Consider the following 21,705-nt stretch of genomic DNA (forward strand, 5'->3'; position numbering starts at 1 on the left):
ATTCCATGAGTTTTCCATTGAACAAATCCTCTATCTAAGACAGACGGTTTGAAAGAAGGGTTATTTACAATAGGGAGAGATAAATTACCCCATTTTAAGGTACATTTTAATTGTTTCCAGATACGGATAACACTATGTATAATCGGATTTCCTCCATATGTTTTTTTATTCAAATTTATTGGAGCTAAAAGAATCGAGCCTATGTCAAAAGGTAAACAATCCTCATTGGATTAAACATTTAGATTAATTTTCATCACTGATCTTGTGCATTGTAAGTAGTTCCCTGATTATTCCACAATTCCTTATATATTATACGCCAAGTCGTTGGGTTATTTTCAAAGCAGAAATTGAAAGTGTTGATTATTAAGGAGCAGGAGAATGAAGCAAAGGGAGAAATAGATGGGCCATAATGGGGATAGGCGAGCAGACTCGACGGGCTGAATGGCCTAATTCCGCTTCTCCGTCTGAAAGAAAGTCTTCCGCGCGCGCCCGACTATGACGTTCCGGACGTCGGCAGCCGTCCAATCACAATCGCACATGCGTGACGCAGGACGTTCCATCGCACGTGACCTGCGGCACGCAGCTCAGCGCCGCGACGCTTCTGCGTGCGTCCCATTATGACGCGCGGGAGCGTATGACGTAAGGAGGGGGGTGGGGGAGGAGGGAAGCGAGAGAGAGAGAGCGCACGCAACGGCCGCAACATGGAGGGGACGAGGGGAGGCAGAGCGGCGGCCGAGCAGCGGCAACAACAACAACAACAACAACAACACCAGCAACAGCAGCACAGCACCGACGACAGCTGACTCACCGGCGGCCACATCCCGGCCTGCTAAAGGGGGGGGGTAGGTAGGAGGGGGGGCTGGCTGCGTGGCGGCTTCCCAGCCCCACCCGACGGCGGCGGCGGCGGCGGCGGGCGACCGTTGGCGATGTCCGCGCAATGGGTGTCCATGGGGAGTCACCTGCGAGGGGTCCTGGACGTGGCCCTCAGGGTCCCCTGTATCTTCCTCATCGACGCCATCTTGAACTCCTACTACGACGCGGACGAGCCGTTGCCCGTGGTGGCTCGACAAGTATCGCGGCGGCTGTTGGGTGAGTGAGGGCAGTCGGAGCCACCGCCGCTGGGGAGGGGGAGGTGGGGAGGAGGGCAGGCAGGCCCCGGAGTTACACTTGCTACTGGCTGAACGCCCGCCGCGTCCCCTCGCACAAGTTGATCTCTCCTATTTGGATCGGGTGATGTTCTAAAAGTAAAGGTTACTGGTGTTGGATTCGGTCAATTGCAGTCCTGTGGGAAAGTGCGCAGTTGTTGGCCGATCATTTACTATCGCAATCCGGCTGGCAAGACTTTCTCACCATCTTCTCTGACCTTCCTCTCTCCAATTTGGAAGGGTCTGACCTCAGCAGGGGACCCCAGCGTTTACAACTAAATGACTTGCGAGTTCACCATGATATTGAACTCTTCTAACGCATTTGCCCCCCCTGGTCTCTGGCAAAGAGGCCTCATTGCACTCACCGCCCCTCAGTGATAATCCCTGAACATTTTCACTGCTCCTTCTTGACTTCTGCTGGTCTTCTACCCACTCTGGACACTTCAATTTCCAACTGCTGGCATGACATCAACCATCTTGAGTCTCCACTCCCTTCACCCATCTTGACTTCTCCACTACCCTCATCCACGCCTGTGTCAACCCCTCTGAACATGCACTCAATAACAATCCTAATATTGTCATCAAATCTGTTGACAAGGAAGGTGCCATTGTCACTTCCTCGTATCTACCCCTTGACAGTGACCCCATGGATAAGCCACCAACTCCCAAGCCATCTCACCACCTCCAGCGATCTCCAACCCTGCACCTCCTTCCAAACGTCCACATGCAAGAGCCCTCGCAGACTCATTGTTTCTGCCTGCCAAAATCGTCTCCAAATACTTTTTTCTTCTTTCTCGCCCCCCCGCCGCGCCCGCTTGTGTCTACTCCCAATTGAGCAGGAGACTGTGTACACTCTTCAAGGGTCTGATGAATGATCCCAACATCGTTTATCCATTCCCTCAACAGATGCTCTTGACCTGCTGAGTTCATCCAGTACTTTGAATTTTGTTTAAATTCCAGAACCTGCAGTTTCTTGTGTCCCCTGGGATAACTTTTTTTATTTCATTCATTTTTTCACCCCCATCAGTTGGGAAGAAATGGGTCTATAATACTTGAGTGTCCGATAAGAAAGAGCTTGGACAGGCTTCTGCTCTTGTACCCATATTAGTAAAGGAGAGAATATAATTGAAGAAAAACAAGTGCTTGTAGATAGTTTTGTCCATTCACTGAAAGTGTAAGTACATAGGTTCACTGAAAGTAACAGCTCAAATGGATAGAGTGGCATAGAAGGTGTACGGCATGCTTTTCCTTATCAGTTGGGCCATTCAGTATAACAATTATGAAATCGTGTTGCAGCTGTATTAAACTGGTTTGACCACATTTGAAGTATTTTGTCCAATTCTTGTCGCTGCGTTGCAGGAAGGATGTGGAGGCTTTAGAGAGGCTGCTGAACTTTTAAATGAACCTTTATTGACTGGTTAGCGGTGAAGAGAGTCAACAAGCTCCTGGATGTGCATATCTCGGCATATCTGACCTGGGCCCATAATGCAATTATAAAGAAATACCTCTACTGCCTTAGAAGATTGAGGAAATTCAGTATGTCGACGGATACTCTCTTGCACTTCAAGATGTATACATTCAGGAACATTTTAACCTCACAGCTTGGGCCGGCAACTCAATACAGGAACAGAGGAGATTACAGAATGTAGTGGACATTATCTGATCCATCACGAGTACTGACCTCCCCACTATTGAAGGGATTTATAGAAGTTGCTGCCTCAAAGGCAGTCATCATCATCAAAGACCCGCACCATCATGACCACACTCTCATTTCACTCTTGTTGGGAAGAAGGTGTAGGAGTCTGAAAACTGTGACCACAAGTTTCAAGTTTAGCTTCTTCCCAACAATCATCAGGCTCTTGGACACAACACTAGCCAAACTATGGACTGTCTTTGGTTGCATTAAGGACTTTGGACTTTTTGTACAAGTATTAGGGTTATTAGTGTATTGATTTTTTTATTACATCTATTGGTAATGTGTTTGCAGGCCTTTTGTGCTGCTACAGGTAAGAATTTCATTGTTGAAACTGAAACTAAGAAACTTGGGAAAGTTAATGGAGATGTTTTGAAGACAGTCTGTATTATAGTTGTGAAGGTGCTGGACATCCAAAGACATTTGAAAGTGGATACATTTCACATGCTGGATCAGATACTTCCAAGGATATTGGAAAGCTATTTTAGAAATTGCAGGCTGAGATGTATGAATTATTGTTAGCCACACGCGAGGTGCCAAAGGACTGGAGAGTGGCTAACGTCTCTATTTAAAAAGGGCTGCAAAGAAAAATCTGGGAGTTATAAACGGTGAGTGACATCTGTGGTAGGAAAGCTACTATAAAGGATTCTGAGATATACATACATTTGGAAAGACGGGTTGATTTCGGATAGTTATGGCCATCGTGTGTGGGAGAACGTGTCACAAATATAATTGTTTTTTAAGAAAGAACCAAGAAGGTTGATGAGGGCAAGGCTATAGACCTTTTTGACTTTTGCAAGTGTTCTACATGGTAGTTTGCTCTGGAAGGTGAGCTCATGGGTTCTTGTGAGTGCAACGATTTGTATGAGATTGTACGAGGCATGATTAGTACGTTTGCAGATGACACTAAAATAAGTATACTAAAATAGGTGGTTGTGAAGATGGTTATCAAGAGTTGTGGCAGGATCTTGATCATCTGAGCAAGTGGACTGAAGAGGCAAATAGAATTTAATTTGGATAATGGGCCTATCCCACTAACGGAACTTTTTCGGCGACTGCTGGCACCCGTCATAGGTCGCCAAAATTTTTCAACATGTTCAAAGTCCAGCGGCGACCAGAAAGAAGCTATAACTCTTTGGGCGACTGAGGAGACTACTCACGACCATACAGGCGACACCCCGGCGACATGTCTGGTCGTGATGGTTGTGAGTAGTCGCCCAAAGACCTTGTTCCTCAGTCTGAAGAAGGGTCTCGACCCAAAACGTTGCCTATTTCCTTCGCTCCATAGATGCTGCCTCACCCGCTGAGTTTCTCCAGCATTTTTGTCTACCTTCGATTTTCCAGCATCTGCAGTTCCTTCTTCTGGTCACTGCTGGATTTTCAGCATGTTGAAAATTTTCGGCGTCCTGCAATGACCTACGACGGGTGTCAGCAGTCGTCGAAAAAGTCGCGTAAGTGGAACAGGCCCATAAGTATAAGATTTGGCATCTTGGAAATCAATCTAGGGCAAGACCTTCATGGTGCACGTTAGGGCCCTGAGAATGTTATAAAACGGTGTGATTGATGGATGCAAATACCTAGTACCCTGGAAGCAGCTTTGCAGATAAATAATGTGGTGATGAAGGTTTCATCAGTCAGGCCGTTGAGTATTGAATTTGGGATATTGTTATAGTTGGGATATTGGTGAGGCTGCACTGGCGTATTGTGTTCAATTTTGGTCACGCTGCTATAAGAATAATGTCATTAAGCAGGAAAGGATATGAAGAACATTTATTATGTTGTTGCCAGGACTTGAGAGCCTGGGCTCTCGGGAGAGGTTAGGCAGGCTAGAACTTTATTTATTGGAGCACAAGAGACTGAGGAGTCATCTTACTGTGGTATATAAAATCGTAAGGCAATACATAGGGTGAATGCACAAGGTATTTTTCCAAGGTTAGGCGAATCAAGAACCAGAGGGCATTATTTAAGGTTAGGGGAGAAGGCGCTAACTTGTTCACTCGGGATGATAACTATATGGAACGAATTGCCAGCGGAGGTAGTGGAGGCAAATATAATAGCATTGAAAAAACATTTGGACAGGTATATCGTTAGGAAGGATTTGGAGGGATATGGGCCGAACACTGGCAAATGTGGCTAGTTAGATGGGGCCTCTTGGTCAGCATGAACATGTCGGACAGTTTCCATGCTGACATAATATTTTACCCTAGGTAGACAAAAATTCTGGAGAAACTGAGCGGGTGAGGCAGCATCTGTTACAAAATTTTGAGATTTTAAAAATCAAGCCTGCAATTTATCCCATCAGATAAAGCATAAAAATGCCTATTTTGAGACTTGATTCACTTTCATATCTTCAGTATTAAAAAAGTTATGGTCATTTTCATACTCGGAAATTAGCATCGTGTTCCCTATTGCTTTTCCATGAACTTAATACAAAGACTTTAAGACTTTTGCCTTCCATCACAGTGAGGAGGTGCCTGGTGAACTCACTGTGGTGGATGTTAAATTTGTGTTTATTGTGTGTTTTTGTTATTTTTATTATATGTATGACTGCAAGGCAACAACATTTCGTTCAGACCGAAAGGTCTGAATGACAATAAAGGATGCTTTGAATTTGACTTTGGTAGGGGAAAGAGGGAGAAAGCGAGGACTGCCTGAAATTGGATGTCAATGTTCATACCGCTGGGGTGTAAACTACCCAAGCAAAACATGAGGTGCTGCTCCTCCAATTTGCGGTGGGACTCACTCTGGCAATGGAGGAGGCCCAGGACAGAAAGGTCGGATTCGGAATGTGATGGGGAGTTGAAGTGCTGAGCCACCGGGAGGTCAGGTTGTGACAAAAATGCTGGTAAAAAAGGGTAATATTTTACCCTTATTTGCTCGTTGCATAAGCATGGTAGGTTTAAATTACATGTTTACAAGGACACCATATAACCATTTAACCATATAACAATTTACAGCACGGAAACAGGCCATCTCGACCCTTCTAGTCCGTGCCGAACACATATTCTCCCCTAGTCCCATATACCTGCGCTCAGACCATAACCTTCCATTCCCTTCCCGTCCATATAACTATCCAATTTATTTTTAAATGATAAAAACGAACCTGCCTCCACCACCTTCACTGGAAGCTCATTCCACACAGCCACCACTCTCTGAGTAAAGAAGTTCCCCCTCATGTTACCCCTAAACTTCAGTCCCTTAATTCTCAAGTCATGTCCCCTTGTTTGAATCTTCCCAACTCTCAGTGGGAAAAGCTTTCCAAAGTGCCTTTAAACATCAACATTTTCCTGTTTCACTATTTAAAAAAAAAAACTCGACTTTCTTTCTAGCAAAGCAAATTACCTCATTTTTAAAAGTTGTATGCCTGTCTACTTAACTATTATATTGCTCATTTACTCAAGTTTCATTCTATTGAAACTGCTTTGCATCCTAATTGCTACTCACCTTGTCACTCGTTCTGTCATTGGTAAAGTAGGATTTTTTTTATGGCTTTCGCCAAATAGTTAACCTAGCATGTGGTGAGGTGTGCCATAACAGTGACCCATTTGTTGCTCTACAAGCCAAGGCCTGCCAACACAATTAGTATGTGACGGGTATGGAAAAAAAAGACCGCAAGAGATGAAGGGAATTAAAAGAATAATAGATCTTCAAAAGATAAATCATAAATCACAAAGTAATAAGTTAATAGTCAGTTTGAAGGGAATCGTCTCATAGGGCTGTAGGGATCATATCATCTGACCTGCTGTGCATTTCGTAGTAGGCTATTGTCCAACATTAATAAGTCATTACACAGACAAACATAGAAAAATGGGTGCAGGAGTAGGCCATTCAGCCATTTGAGCCCACACAGCCATTCAATATGATCATGGCTGATCATCTAAAATCAGTACCCTGTCCCTGCTTTTTCCCTATATCCCTCGATTCCTTTAGCCTTGAGCTAAAGCTAACTTGAAAGCATCCAGTGAATTTGCTTCACTGCCTTCTGTGGCAGAGCATTCCACAGATTCACAACTCTCTGGGTGAAAAAGCTTTTCCTCATCTCAGTCCTATCCATGTCACTCTGCAGCCTCATAGCACCCTCCTCGCAGCTCACACTGCCATCCAGCTTGTGTCATCCACAAACACGGAGATGTTACATTGAAATTCCCTTGTCTAATTTGTTAATATATATATTGTAAAGAACTGGGGTCCTAGCACCCGAGCCTTGCGGCAAAGAGGCTTAACTGTCACATAATTTTGCCTTATTATCTGAATGGGAGACACAAAACGCTGGAGTTACTCAGCGGGACTGGCAGTATCTCTGGAGTGAAGGAATGGGTGATGTTTCAGGTCGAGACTCATCTTCAGACTGAAGTCTAAAGAAGGGTCTCGACCCGAAACGTCACCCATTCCTCTCCAGAGATGTTGCCTGTCCCGCTGAGTTACTCCAGCATTTTGTGTCTACATTTGATTGAAACCAGCATCTGCAATTCTTTCCTGCACATTACCTGAATGGTGTCAGATTAGGAGAAGGGGGGGGGGGGGGGGTGCAGGGAGACCTGGGTGTGCTTGCACATCAGTCACTTAAAGTAACCATGCAGGTACAGCAGGCAGTGAAGAAAGCTAATTGCATGTTGGCCTTCATTGCGAGAGGAATGAGTTCAGGAGCACTTCCTATTGCAGTTGTACAGGGCCCTGGTGAGACCGCACCTGGAGTATCGTGTGCAATTTTGGTCGTCTAATTTGAGGAAGGATATTATTGCTATTGAGGGAGTCCAGTGTAGGTTCACCAGGTTAATTAACGGGATGGCTGGACTGACATATGATGAAAGAATGGATCGACTGGGCTTGTATTTGCTGGAATTTGGAAGAATGAGAGGGGATCTTATTAAAAACATATACAATTCTTAGAGGATTGGACAGGGTAGGTGCAGGAAAAAAGTTCCCGATGTTGGAGTCCAGAACCAGGGGGTCACAATTTAAGAATAAGGGGCAGGCCATTTAGGACTGAGATGAGGAAAAACTTTTTCACCCAGTTGTGAATCTGGAATTCTCTTCCACAAAAGGCAGTGGAGGCATTCACTGGATATTTTCAAGAGAAAGTTAGATTTAGCTCTTGGGAGTAAGGGAATCAAGGGATATGGGAGGGAAAGCCAGAACGGGATACTGATTTTGGATGATTAACCATGATCATATTGAATGGTGATGCTGGCTCGAAGGGACGAATGGCCTATTCCTTCACCTATTTTCTATGTTTCTCTGCTCCCTAACTTATTTGTGTCACAGTTCCAATGAAGAATCCCAGGTTTGAAACATTAATATCTCTTTCCACTGATGTTGCCTGACCTTAGTTTTTCTGCAAGTTGTGTTATCTCAAGCTTCCATCACCTGCAGTTTCTATAATATGCAAAATACTGTATACAGTTTGTATTTTTACCCTGTAGTGTTATGGACAGGAGCAAAAAGGGATGACATTACTCAATTTTGTACGATTGTAAATATGATTGCAGAACTGGAAAAGTTTGAAACATTGGTAGAACTCAATATGGGAAAGTGGAAAACTTGCTCTGCGCATGCAAAGCAAAATTGGGGAAATAAAGTTTTACCCACAATTTTATCTTGCACTACTTGTCTTTGGAACTTGTGCCAGAGACTGCTACTTTAACATCTCTTCAAGAGAGAATGGGGATGATCAGTGATGTCAGTAATGGGCAAGCTTATTTAAAATTGTCAGTGTCGTTATAGAGACAGCATGAACACATACCTTTTAGCCACTAAGCCTGTGCTGATCTTCAGGCACTCTTTGTTTACAGTGATCCTATCCAAATCCACTTTACTCCTTTTACTCATTTACAGCCCCCTCTTCCTTATATTCTACCACTTGCACATTGGGGATAATTACAAAGGCCGATTAACCAGCCAACCCATCCATTTTTGGTTTCTGAGAGGAAACTGGGGAAACCTTCAATCGCCAGGAAAACCACACAGACAACCATAGGTTATGAACACAAACCATGTGACACCAGCTCTATTAGCTGTACCACTGCTCAATTCAGACCACTTGTCTTCGGTGATAAGCACTGTGCCCTCCATAATGTTTGGGACAAAGACCCATCATTTATTTATTTGCCTCTATCCCACCATTTGAGATTTATAATAGAAAAATAATCACATGTGGTTAAAGTGCATGTTGTCAGATGTTAATAAAGGCCATTTTTATACATTTTTGTTTCACCATGTAGAAATTACAGCATATACATAGTTCCCCCCCTCCCCCCCATTTCAGGGCACCATAATGTTTGGGATGCAGCAATGTCATGTAAATGATAGTAGTCATGTTTAGTATTTTGTTGCATATCCTTTGCATGCAATGACTCCTTGAAGTCTGAGATTCATGGACATCACTAGTTGTTGGGTGTCTTCACAGGCGAGATGATTTAAAAGGAATGAACTGGGACATTTTGTTTTATGGGAAAGATGTAGAAGAGAAATGGAGGACATTTAAAGGGGAGATTTTAAGAGTACAGAATCTTTATGTGATGAAGCCGGATTTTAGTTAAAAATATAAGAAGATATTAAATTGGCTTCTGGGCTAACTTACAGCTTATATTTAGTGTCAAATTAGGCTTGCCTTAGGTTGCGGTGTGTGTGAGATAATAAATCCTATAACATTGTCTCCCAAGTGACAGGCAGAGAAGGAGCTAGTCAAATCTTTGAAGTGAGATGCCATAAAGCAAATGACCAATGTTTATGGGGGAGGAGGCAATAGAGGAAGAGAGACATAGCTAGTCACATCTTTGAAGCAAGAGGCAATAACACAAATGACCTATGTTTATGAGGGACCAAATGACAGAGGAAGCAGCGAAAAGAGCTAGGGTGGTCTATTTGGAGATAAAATGACCTAAAGCAAATGGACAATGTTTTTAGTATATCTTGTATCATGTAAACAAAAGGTTTGATGTGATGCATTCTGTGGAAACCTTTTCCTGTACCTCTGACCATGACTAATGTCTGTGGAATGTGCTAAGGGGACAATAAAACCCTATTTAAGGCAATGTAATTCTGTTGTTCAGAGAAGGTGGCTGAGCACAGTGAAGTGTCTACATTGGTCACTTAGCTGGAATTCTCGCTCCCTTCCATCGGCCGATGTTAAGTAAAGCTGGTCTACCAAACAGTTTGTGTGGTGTCTGTTTATTAAGAAGCGAACCTGGTTTAGTAGTTATAAAAGTAGCTTTTTCATATGTTCCTGTTCGGTTGAAAGGAAACAGTAAAAATTGGAAAGAGCCCTGGTTTTCAAAGGAAATTGGACATCTTGTTCGGAAAAAGAGGGAGATCTACAATAATTATAGGCAGCATGAAGTAAATGAGGTGCTTGAGGAGTATAAGGAATGTAAAAAGAATCTTAAGAAAGAAATTAGAAAAGCTAAAAGAAGATATGACGTTGCTTTGGCAAGTAAGGTGAAAGTAAATCCAAAGGGTTTCTACAGCTATATTAATAGCAAAAGGATAAGGGTTAAAATTGGTCCATTGGAGAGACAGAGTGGACAGCTATCTGCAGAGCCAAAAGAGATGGGGGAGATATTGAACATTTTTTTTCTTCGGTAGTCACCAAGGAGAAGGATATTGAATTATGTGAGGTAAGGGAAACTAGTAGAGTAGCCATGGATACTATGAGGTTCAAAGTAAAAGAAGTACTGACACTTTTGAAAAATATAAAAGTGGATAAGTCTCCAGGTCCTGACAGGATATTCCCTAGAACATTGAGGGAAGTTAGTGTAGAAATAGCCGGGGCTATGACACAAATATTTCAAATGTCGTTAGAAACGGGAATAGTCCCCGAGGATTGCCGTACTGCGCATGTTGTTCCATTGTTTAAAAAGGGTCTAAGAGTAAACCTAGCAATTATAGACCTGTTAGTTTGACTTCAGTGGTGGGCAAATTAATGGAAAAGATACTTAGAGATAATATATATAAGCATCTAGATAAACAGGGTCTGATTAGGAACAGTCAACATGGATTTGTGCCTGGAAGGTCATGTTTGACTAATCTTCTTGAATTTTTTGAAGAGGTTACTAGGGAAATTGACGAAGGTAAAGCAGTGGATGTTGTCTATATGGACTTTAGTAAGGCCTTTGACAAGGTTCCTCATGGAAGGTTGGTTAAGAAGGTTCAACTGTTGGGTATAAATGCAGGAATAGCAAGATGGATTCAACAGTGGCTGAATGGGAGAAGCCAGAGGGTAATGGTGGATGGCTGTTTATCGGGTTGGAGGCAGGTGACTAGTGGGGTGCCTCAGGGATCTGTGTTGGGTCCTTTGTTGTTTGTCATGTACATCAATGATCTGGATGAAGGTGTGGTAAATTGGATTAGTAAGTATGCAGATGATACCAAGATAGGGGGTGTTGTGGATAATGAAGAGGATTTCCAAAGTCTACAGAGTGATTTAGGCCATTTGGAAAAATGGGCTGAAAGATGGCAGATGGAGTTTAATGCTGATAAATGTGAGGTGCTACACCTTGGCAGGACAAATCAAAATAGGACGTACATGGTAAATGGTAGGGAATTGAAGAATACAGTTGAACAGAGGGATGTGGGTATAACCGTGCATAGTTCTTTGAAGGTGGAATCTCATATAGATAGGGTGGTAAAGAAAGCTTTTGGTATGCTAGCCTTTATAAATCAGAGCATTGAGTATAGAAGCTGGGATGTAATGTTAAAATTGGACAAGGCATTGGTGAGACCAAATCTGGAGTATGGTGTACAATTTTGGTCGCCCAATTATAGGAAGGATGTCAACAAAATAGAGAGAGTTCAGAGGAGATTTATTAGAATGTTGCCTGGGTTTCAACAACTAAGTTACAGAGATAGGTTGAATAAGTTAGGTCTTTATTCTCTGGAGCGCAGAAGGTTAAGGGGGGACCTGATAGAGGTCTTTAAAATGATGAGAGGGATAGACAGAGTTGATGTGGACAACCTTTTCCCTTTGAGAATATGGAAGATTCAAACAAGAGGACATGACTTCAGAATTAAGGGACAGAAGTTTAGGGGTAATATGAGGGGGGAACTTCTTTACTCAGAGAGTGGTAGCGGTGTGGAATGAGCCTCCAGTGGAAGTGGTGGAGGCAGGTTCATTGGTATCATTTAAAAATAAATTGGATAGGCATATGGATGAGAAGGGAATGGAGGGTTATGGTATGAGTGCAGGCAGGTGGGACTAAGGGGAAAAAAAAATTTGTTCGGCACGGACTTGTAGGGCCGAGATGGCCTGTTTCCGTGCTGTAATTGTTATATGGTTATATGGTGATGCTCTGCCAGACCTATATTGCAGCCATCTTTAGCTTATGCTTGTTTGGGGGGTTAGTCCACTTCAGTTTTCTCTTCAGTATATAAAAGGCATGCTGAATTGAGTTCAGATTGGGTGATTGACTTGGCCACTGAAGGATTTGCCATTTTTTAGCTTTGAAACACTCTGTTGCTTTAGCAGTATGTTTGGGATCATTGTCTTGCTGCAGTATGAACCACTGGCCAATGGCTTTTGAGGCATTTGTTTGAACTTGAGCAGATAGGATGTGTCTATACACCAGCTTCTATAAGCAGTTGTGTCTTCAATGAAGCTATGTGAGCCAGTACCTTCCGCAGCCATAAATGCCCAGGCAATAACCCACACCACTGTTTCACAGGTGAGGTGGTATACTTTGGATCTTGGGCAGTTTGTTCTCTCCTCCATACTTTGCTCTTACCATCACTCTGATATGTTAATCTTTGTCTCATCTATCCCCAAGACCCTTTCCCAGAACTGTGGTTGCTCATTTAAGTACTTCTTGGCAAAGTAACCTGGCCATCCTATTTTTGCGGCTAACCAGTGGTTTGCATCTTGCAGTGTAGCCTCTGTATTTCTGTTCATGAAGACTTCTGCGGACAGTGGCCAATGACAAATCCATACCTGACTCCTGAAGAGTGCTTCTGATCTGCTGGACAGGTGTGTGGGGATTTTTCTTTATTATAGATATAATTATTCGGTCATCAGCTGGACAGGTGTTTAGGGATTTTTCTTTATTATAGAGAGAATTCTCCTGTCATCAGCTGTGGAGGTCTTCTTTGGCCTGCCAGTCGCTTTGCGATTAGTAAGCTCACCAGTGCTCTTTCTTCTTAATGATGTTCCGAACAGTTGATTTTGGCAAGCCTATGGTTTGGCTGATGTCTCTAACAGTTTTATTCTTGTTTCTCGGTCTCATAATGGCTTTTGACTTTCATTGGCACAACTTTGTTCCTCATGTTGATAAACAGCATTAAAAGTTTCCAAAGGTGATGGACAAACTGAAGGAAAGACTAGATGCTGAGAGTTCTCTTATACCTGCATTAAGGAGGCAATTAAACACACCTGAGCAATTACAAAAGCCTGTGAAGCCATGTGTTCCAAACATTATGGTGCCCTAAAATGGGGGACTATGTATAAACACAGCTGTAATTTCTACATGGTGAGACCAAAATGTATAAAAATAACCTTTAATAAAACCTGACAATGTGCACTTTAACCACATGTGATTTTCTCTATTATAAATCTCAAATTGTGGCGTACAGAGGCAAATAAATAAATGATGGGTCTTTGTCTCAAATATTATGGAGGGCACTGTATGCAGTTCAGTCTTCATTTTAAAGTTTTATATTCTGTTACTTTTTTTATATTTCTGTTTTGCTGTCCATTGTTGTAATGGAAAATAATATGAATTTGCCCATGTTTAAATTTATGTAGCTGCTTTCTAGGTTGTAAATAGTATGCATTCCATTAAGTTTGTTCATATGAATTTTAATTAGGGGAAACCATTGCTTGAAATATATCCATGCACATACATAATTAACATGTGTGTTATTTGTCTTCTGTGATACCAAATAGAGAAATAGAACATTGCTTGATGCAGATAAAACCGCCAATGTGATATAGAATTGGATATGAGAACAAAGGAGATAGCAAACCGAAAATTGATTAAGGGTAGAGAGACATTTTTTTCTACAAAAAGACAAAAGTTAGAACAACTGAAAGAAAGTTGTTAATTATGTGATCAGGGCTTGAATATGTGATCCAATTATTTTATTTCAGTTGTTGAGCAACATTAGCTATTTTTGGTATTAATATATCTCAGAAGCAACTATAACACATTCCTTTGCCTCTTGCATAAAACTCCATAAATTTTGGAAAGGAATCTTTGATTACATTGCAGTAGAACTGGCTATCATGGGCTATTTTCCGTATAGGACAATCAGGCTTAGAACATTTTCAGTAAGTTTTTTATTTTACCAATGCATATTTCCAAGTTTTCAGTATTAAAATTTGTAGTTTCAAATGATGTGCTATCTGACCTATTGCTCCAGACCAGTATTGGTTCAGTAGCAATTACTGAATGTGATACTTCAAATATTTGCACTATTATATTAAGTTCTGTTCTAACTTTTTGTTTGAATTGTGTCTATAATGGCAGATTTTACAACATTCTCAAAATCCAACTTCGATAGCCATTAATTATCGGAGATGATTTGAAGGTATAGCCTAATGCACTCACAACACAAAAGACAGCGAAGATGAATCTTCCAGACGTCGTTTCTTGATTAATTAGTCATTTATTGAAGTAATACAAAGTAAAACAAATAACTTCCATTCAAGTCATATAAATCACATACAAGTTTCTTATAAAGGCATGTTGTCTCGTAACATGTGTGTTGTAATCATGGTAGGAAACTAGTTCCCCTCATACTCCGACACAAAAATAAAACTTCTAGTCTGCTAGTCTGCGCGAGACTCCTCGAACAAAATAACTCGTCCCTGCTACGTATCAAATCCCACCTACAAAAATACAGACAGATAAAGACTAAAATATAAAAAATGTTAAACATGGCTACAATGTACTGACTTAAGCCTAATGGTTCTTACACTGTCCATTATAAATTGCAAGCTATTTTGCTTAGATCAGCTATTCCCCTAACAGATTACATCCGAGTCAACTCCTACATGTGACTTGTATTTCTTTAGATATTTCCTGTCCCGTCTCAATTACCATTTGGAGAGGGTGGGGAAATATGCATGACAAGTTGTGGAAGTGGCTATTCTTTCAATTTGAGCACACCTGAGATGGCTGTTAGCCGATTCAGTGGAGAGGTATTTGGGATTTATTTCCTTTAATGGAGTAATTGATTCGATACAATAGAACCTTATTTATCCCAGGAGGGAAATTGATCTGCCAACATTCATAAAACACAAGATACATGAAGGATTGGGGATGTGCAAAGATTTGGGGGGGGGGGGGGGGGGTGTCAATCAACCCCATGACTGAAGGGGAAGGAGTTGTACAGTTTGACAGGGAAGATGGATCTCCTGTGGTGTTCTGTACTGCATCTTGGTGGAACCAAGATGTTGCTGAAGATACTCCACAGGTTGGCTTGTATCATGGAGAGGGTGAGCTGTATTGTCCAAGATGCTCTGCAGTTTGAGGGGCATCCTCTCCTCCAAGCCCACCTCCCATGAATCCAACTCCATCCCCAGGACGGAGCCAGTCTTCCTGTTGAGTTTGTTAATCCTGTTGGCATCTGCGGCCTTTTTCCTGCTGCCCCAACTCATCAGGATGTACATGCCCAATTAGTGAAGCTTTCTGCACTATAACGCTTAATGTTAAGTGGCAGAAACATTGCATCGATGTTTACAATAAGTGTTATTTGAAATGGTAGATACAACAGCGTCAACAAATTTATATATGCCAGACTGATAGTTGCAGAGACCATTGACATGAGTACTAGTAGAAACAAACTGCAGCCTATTGACTGTTGATAAGATTTTGAGAAATAGATTACTATTGATTGTGGAATATTACTTTTGAAGGTGCATGATGTGTCATGAAGAGCAGGGATGTTATAATGATGCGAAAAAGGATTAAGCATGTAGTTTAGATTGGAATCAACAATACATGTCCCTGGATTTGACGTTGATCTGTGGATGTACAGGACTTCAAAAAGATATGGGGCGATTTTTGAATACAGTTCAGTACGTATCATTATACATAATTACTTGGAAACTTCTTAGATAAGCCTTCTAACTTATTAGATAAACTTTTCAGATACACTACAAATCAATAGCAGTAGTACATTGAGTCAGTATACAAAATTGCCAGATTTAGTGCCATCTTCAAGTCCCAGTTGTAAGTGCAAGGTTCTTGGCCTGACCATGAAGGCCTGTTGTCCAGGCAGCTTTGCAGAGTTAGCCTGGTCATGTATAGCCATGATGTCCTCAGCCGCTCCTCCATTGCTGCAGGCCGCATCCGGTACTCTTAGAGCAGCACCCGGGCCAATGAAACCCAGGCTGTTGCAGGGCCTCTAGCAGGCCACTCCACCATCGATGCAGTGCACTACCACCCGCTGCCATTCTGCTTACCAAGCCTCTGTGTTTGGAACTGCTTCTGGTTCCCTGTGCACGGGTGAGCTGGGCCTTACGGGTGAGTCCTCGATCCCCAACAGGCAAGTCTGCAGGAGGTGAGCCAGGCCTGCTGATGGGTCTAGCTGTAGCTTGCTGGGATACTCCCACCGCACAGATTGCTTAGATTTGCTTTAGCTGCTTCAAGAAGTCTGCATATCTGCGTCATATTTAGCTTGCTGGAGAGGCAGCAAGTGCAGATAATTTGGCAACACAACATTTCCCAAAGTTGCTGAAATAAGCTATCAATAAGAAATGGAATTGAATTTTTGATGTGAAGTGTTGCAGTTGAACCAGGGCAGGACCTGCAGAGTAAATGGTGGAGCCCACAAGAGTGTTGCAAGAACATAGAGATCGGAGAGTACCGATGCATGCTCCATGAAAGTGGTGAGTCAGACAGACAGTGTGACGAAGAAGTGCTTTAGCGAACTTGCCTTCATTGGGAAGTACATTGAGCTTTCCTATCCATATACTTGTCCAAATGTATTTTTCTATCTTTCCAGAGCAGCCTGTCATGTCAGCCTTGCATGTTGTACTTCCAAGACTTAATAGAGAATTTGTCCATTGCTTAAAAGTTAAAGGATTCCTTTCAAAGGATAACAACATACAAAGTAGAAAATACATAAGTTTAAAAGTAGTTGCCAAAAGATGAGGTGATATTTTGCTAGGATTAGTGTTGGTAACTTTTTTTCGTTCAAAACTCTTTAGATTCTGAGGCAAACAACACTGTTGAAGGAAACTGCATCTGTGGGGTTGAAGGTGGTATTGTTAACATTTCAGTTTAAAGCCCCACATTAGGGAAGATGGCTAGTAAAAAGAAAGGTGGAAAATTGCCCAGTGGGTGATGGGTGGATTGAGGATGGGTAAAAGATGACTGGCAGACAGGAACCAGGAGGGGGAATGGTGGAGTAGAACACCAGAGGTAGGTGTGAGATAGGTAGAAACAGACAAGAGAGAAAAAAAGGCAGATGGAAACACGTTTGCTTATTTTGGGTGGTGGAGGAGAGTGGAATGGTTGAGACAGCTGCTGGGAAGTGATAAGTAGGGACATTACTGGAATATGATAAGAAAATGACACTGGGAAACATTACGGGAGAGATGAAAGGCAGATTGAGTCAAATGGCAGAGATGATCCAGTGGATGAGATGTGGGCAGTAAGTGGATGGAACCAGAAGGGGGGAGGGGGACAGAATTGGTGATGTGAGACTGATGGGGTGGTATGGGAAAGGGAAAAGAAACAACATATGTATAGGAGCTGTTCCCTTGATAAGGGCATTGTCTACTGTGCCTTTAAAGCTGTAGCAAGTAAGAATGTAATTATCCCGGTTCATATCCATTGCATTTGATAAATGAACATGCTTGACTCTTGGAAACACAAGGAACTGCAATTGCTGGTTTATAAAAAAGACAGTGTTGGAGTTACTCAGCAGGTCGGGGAGCATCTCCGAAGAACATGAATGGGTGACGTATCTGGTCAGGACCCCTCTTCAGATTGTGGCGGGAGAGAGGTGGCGGCAGGACAGAGCTTAACAAAGTGATAGGTAGATGTAGATAGATTGGGGGGGGGGTGATGGGTAGATGTTTGAAGAAATGCCAGAGATGAAGAGCCAAAAATGTGAGCTAATGATAGAAGTGAAAATTGTAGCCAGAGGAAGAATACAGGTGGAAGGGGAGAAATTGACGTGAATTCAGATGAGGCATAAAGGAATGGAGGGAGGGGGGTTGTCAGTTGGTTACATTGGTGAATCTGAAATTGAAGAATTCAATGGTCAAACCATTAGATTGTCAGCCACCCAAGCAGAATCTTGAGGTGCTGTTCCTCCCGTTTGCATATAGCCTCTCTCTGGCAATGGATGAGGCCCAGGACAGAGAGAAGGTAAGTATAGAAAGGGGATTAAAATGGTTTGCAACAATGAAATCCAGCAGGACTTGGTGGACTGAGCGCAAGTGTTCAAGGAAATGGTTGCCTCGTCTATGCTGCCCGACTTGCCTCTGGTTTGGACACGCTAGAGGCAGGAAACATGTTCCCGATGGTGGGGGAGTCCAGAACCAGGGGCCACAGTTTAAGAATAAGGGGTAAGGCATTTAGAACGGAGATGAGGAAACACTTTTTCACACAGTTGTGAGTCTGAAATTCTCTGCCTCATCTGTTCACAGGATACTTTCAAGAGAGAGCTTAATAGGGCTCTTAAAGATAACTGAGTCGGATATATGGGGAGAAGGCAGGAACGGGGTACTGATTCTGGATGATCAGCCATGATCATGTTGAATGGCGGTGCTGTCTCGAAGGTTCAAATGGCCTACTCCTGCACCCATTGTCTAGGGTGATGATTCTTTACCTTGTAATGGTCTTTAAGGTAGTAGTAAGATAAAGCAGCTGGAGGAAAGACGTTTCTCTGGACACAGGTTTAGATGGAGTATCATTGTCTTTTTTTTCTGCTGGAAATATGTGAATCCTATCATGTCAGTATGAAGAATGGTTCCAACTCAGTCATTTGTCCATTTCCTTCTACAGATGCTGCCTGATCAGCTGAATTCCTCCATTACTTTGTTTTATATATATTAAGCAAGGGATTAAATGAAAATGTTATTAAATTGTACTTAAAATTTTCTCCAGTTATATTTGACAATGACAATTTTTTACAATGTTTTTCAGGTCTTTTAGTATCGTGTGTTGTTCTGATCCTATCGCAAAGGGCTCTCTTCAGACTGTACGTGTTTGGCTGCGTGGTTCTACTTGCTACAACTTCTGTCCTTATAAACTACTACACGACTATCCACACAGACTTCTACAATGCATATTACTCTGCAGTGATTGGGATGCAGCTATTGCCGCGTAATGGTGCAACACTCTGGTTGGCCCTCATTGCTGTTCAGCTCACACTTGGTATTGGATATGTAACGTTGCTCAGCATTCCAGCAATCTTTTCTGCATTAACTGTGGTAAATTTCCTACTGCCTGTACTGGGTCTGGCCTTGGAGTTACCAGAAGACTTTCAGAATCTGTTAGTTGCCTTTTCAGGCATGTATATAACAGCACAGACTTTACTTTACATTACAATGAATTTAAAATGGTTTTATTATACAGTAAGGTATGTTTATTTGCTGGTACGACATATGTATCGTATCTATGGATTACAAGTTATAGTGGAAGATACATGGAAGAGGATCCGTTTCCCTGATGTATTAAGAGTTTTCTGGTTGACTCGGCTAATGGCACAAGCCATCATTTTAGTTTACGTTGTTAAAGTAACTCAAGGTGACTCTGAGAACAAAAGTTATTTTATTTCCTGGAATGACAGTTGGGAAGTGCTCTGCAATCTTATAATAAGTGGTTGTGATTCAACATTGACTGTTCTCGGCATGAGTGCAGTCATTTCATCGTTAGCACATTATCTGGGACTTGGAATCTTGGCTTTCATTGGGTCTACCGAGGAAGAAGACAAACGATTGGGGTTTGTAGCTCCAGTTTTATTTTTTATTTTGGCGCTACAGACAGGTTTGAGTGGACTGGAACCTGAAGAAAGACTAGTTCGCCTTAGTCGAAATATGTGCCTTCTGTTGACTGCAATCCTGCATTTCATTCATGGAATGACAGATCCTGTGCTCATGTCACTTGGTGCCTCCCATGTTTCCTCCTTCAGAAGACACTTGCCTGTTCTCTTGGTTTCCATTAGCCTTTTCATTCTTCCAATTATACTCAGCTGCACCTTGTGGCAGGTCCACACATTGAACACTTGGTTGTTTGCTGTGACAGCGTTCTGTGTTGAATTGTGCTTAAAAGTAATTGTTTCCCTTACTGTGTATACTTTGTTTATAATTGATGGATATTACAATGTGCTGTGGGAAAAACTAGATGATTATATTTACTATGTTCGCTCAACAGGGAACGTTATTGAGTTCATTTTTGGAGTTATAATGTTTGGAAATGGAGCGTACACAATGATGTTTGAATCTGGGAGTAAAATCCGTGCCTGTATGATGTGCTTACATGCTTACTTTAACATTTATTTGCAAGCTAAGAATGGATGGAAAACATTTATAAATCGGAGGACTGCTGTTAAGAAAATTAATTCTTTGCCAGAAATAAGAGGCAATAGTTTGCATGACATTGGTGATGTGTGTGCAATTTGCTACCAAGAGTTCACTACTTCAGCACGTATTACACCTTGCAATCATTATTTCCATGCGCTTTGCCTGCGCAAATGGTTGTACATTCAGGATACATGCCCCATGTGCCATCAAGGAGTGTACATTGAGGAGAACCAGAATGAAAGTGCAGTATTTGTTAATAATAATGGAAATGTTCCCCAGCACCAACAAGTGGTGGATCACATAGTGATGGCAGATGCTGCTGTTGATGCTGACAGTGATCTCAATGAAGACAATGATAGCATTGAATATGATGAAGAGGAGTGGGCAACTCAGAATGGCAATGTCGGGGTGGTGGATGAGTACCTTGATGATGATACAGATGCAAGTGATGAATGAGATTGTAGATGCCGCAACTTTAAAAAAAAAACTGCCAATGAAACATCAGGGAAGAAAGTGACGTTTTTTTGCTTGGGTGATTGTTGAAAGTCACTTCAGACCAGTGATCTGAAGGGTAGGAAGTGAAAATTACATTCCACTTATCACTGGAGTGCTGAATGGACAAAGCACAACAGCTGTGAAAGACACTGGTTATGGACAAGTAATTGTTTCAGCCAACTTATTTATTATGATCTGCTGTATGGTTTACCTCTTTAAAAATTGCTGGCCTCTTGTGCACCATAAATTTGTGTATACTGTACATGAAATAAAAAGTTTGACTTACATAATTGTTTGGTTTCCAAAAATGTTTGAATTAATGCAAGAAATATTTAAGTTGCATCATGTATTTTCACCATATTTCCTTCCTCGCCAGCTCGTGAAATTAATACAGCATGGATCACAATTCTCTGATCTGTATGGGCATTTGAAGTTATCAAATTAAATGCTTAAAGTCCTTTTTGAAATAGCATGTTATTTCTCATCTGTCCATTTTTCTCTTGGTCTACAGCATTTAAAAAAAACCTTGTTTATGTGGAACTGGCGTTGGGCTGAATATTTAAATTCCTCTTAGACATTTAACTCCATGTCAAATACTTAAATAGCATAAGTACAATGGCACTGAATTCAATTTTATCTTGAGGATTTTTTGAAAAAATTGCTATTATTTCTCGCCTTGAAATGATTCGTCATCTACATTGCATCACAGCAACCAAATAGATTATTAATCCAACTAGTTTGTGCAGATGTTCATGTCCCGCAAGTTGTATTCCATTCCATCTACCTATTCATGTTTGTGACATCCATGGGAACCAAAATTATTGTCCTTGGAGAACACTCAGTAGACTAAATATTGTTGGCATCTACAGTGCCCTCCATAATGTTTGGGACAAAGACCTATC

The 21,705-nt window shown here is 41.8% G+C and overlaps 1 protein-coding gene across 1 annotated transcript; it reads left to right on the top strand.

The window, feature by feature from the left end:
* Positions 1–737: 737 nt before the first annotated feature.
* rnf139 (ring finger protein 139) lies at positions 738–21,093 on the top strand. Its single transcript, XM_055634164.1, has 2 exons — positions 738–1,089; positions 18,930–21,093. The coding sequence occupies exons 1-2, from the start codon at positions 927–929 to the stop codon at positions 20,762–20,764; spliced, it is 1,998 nt and encodes a 665-aa protein (XP_055490139.1). The 5' UTR covers positions 738–926; the 3' UTR covers positions 20,765–21,093.
* Positions 21,094–21,705: the final 612 nt, after the last annotated feature.

This window comes from Leucoraja erinacea, chromosome 4 (genome assembly GCF_028641065.1).
Source record: "Leucoraja erinacea ecotype New England chromosome 4, Leri_hhj_1, whole genome shotgun sequence".
NCBI lineage: Eukaryota > Metazoa > Chordata > Chondrichthyes > Rajiformes > Rajidae > Leucoraja > Leucoraja erinaceus.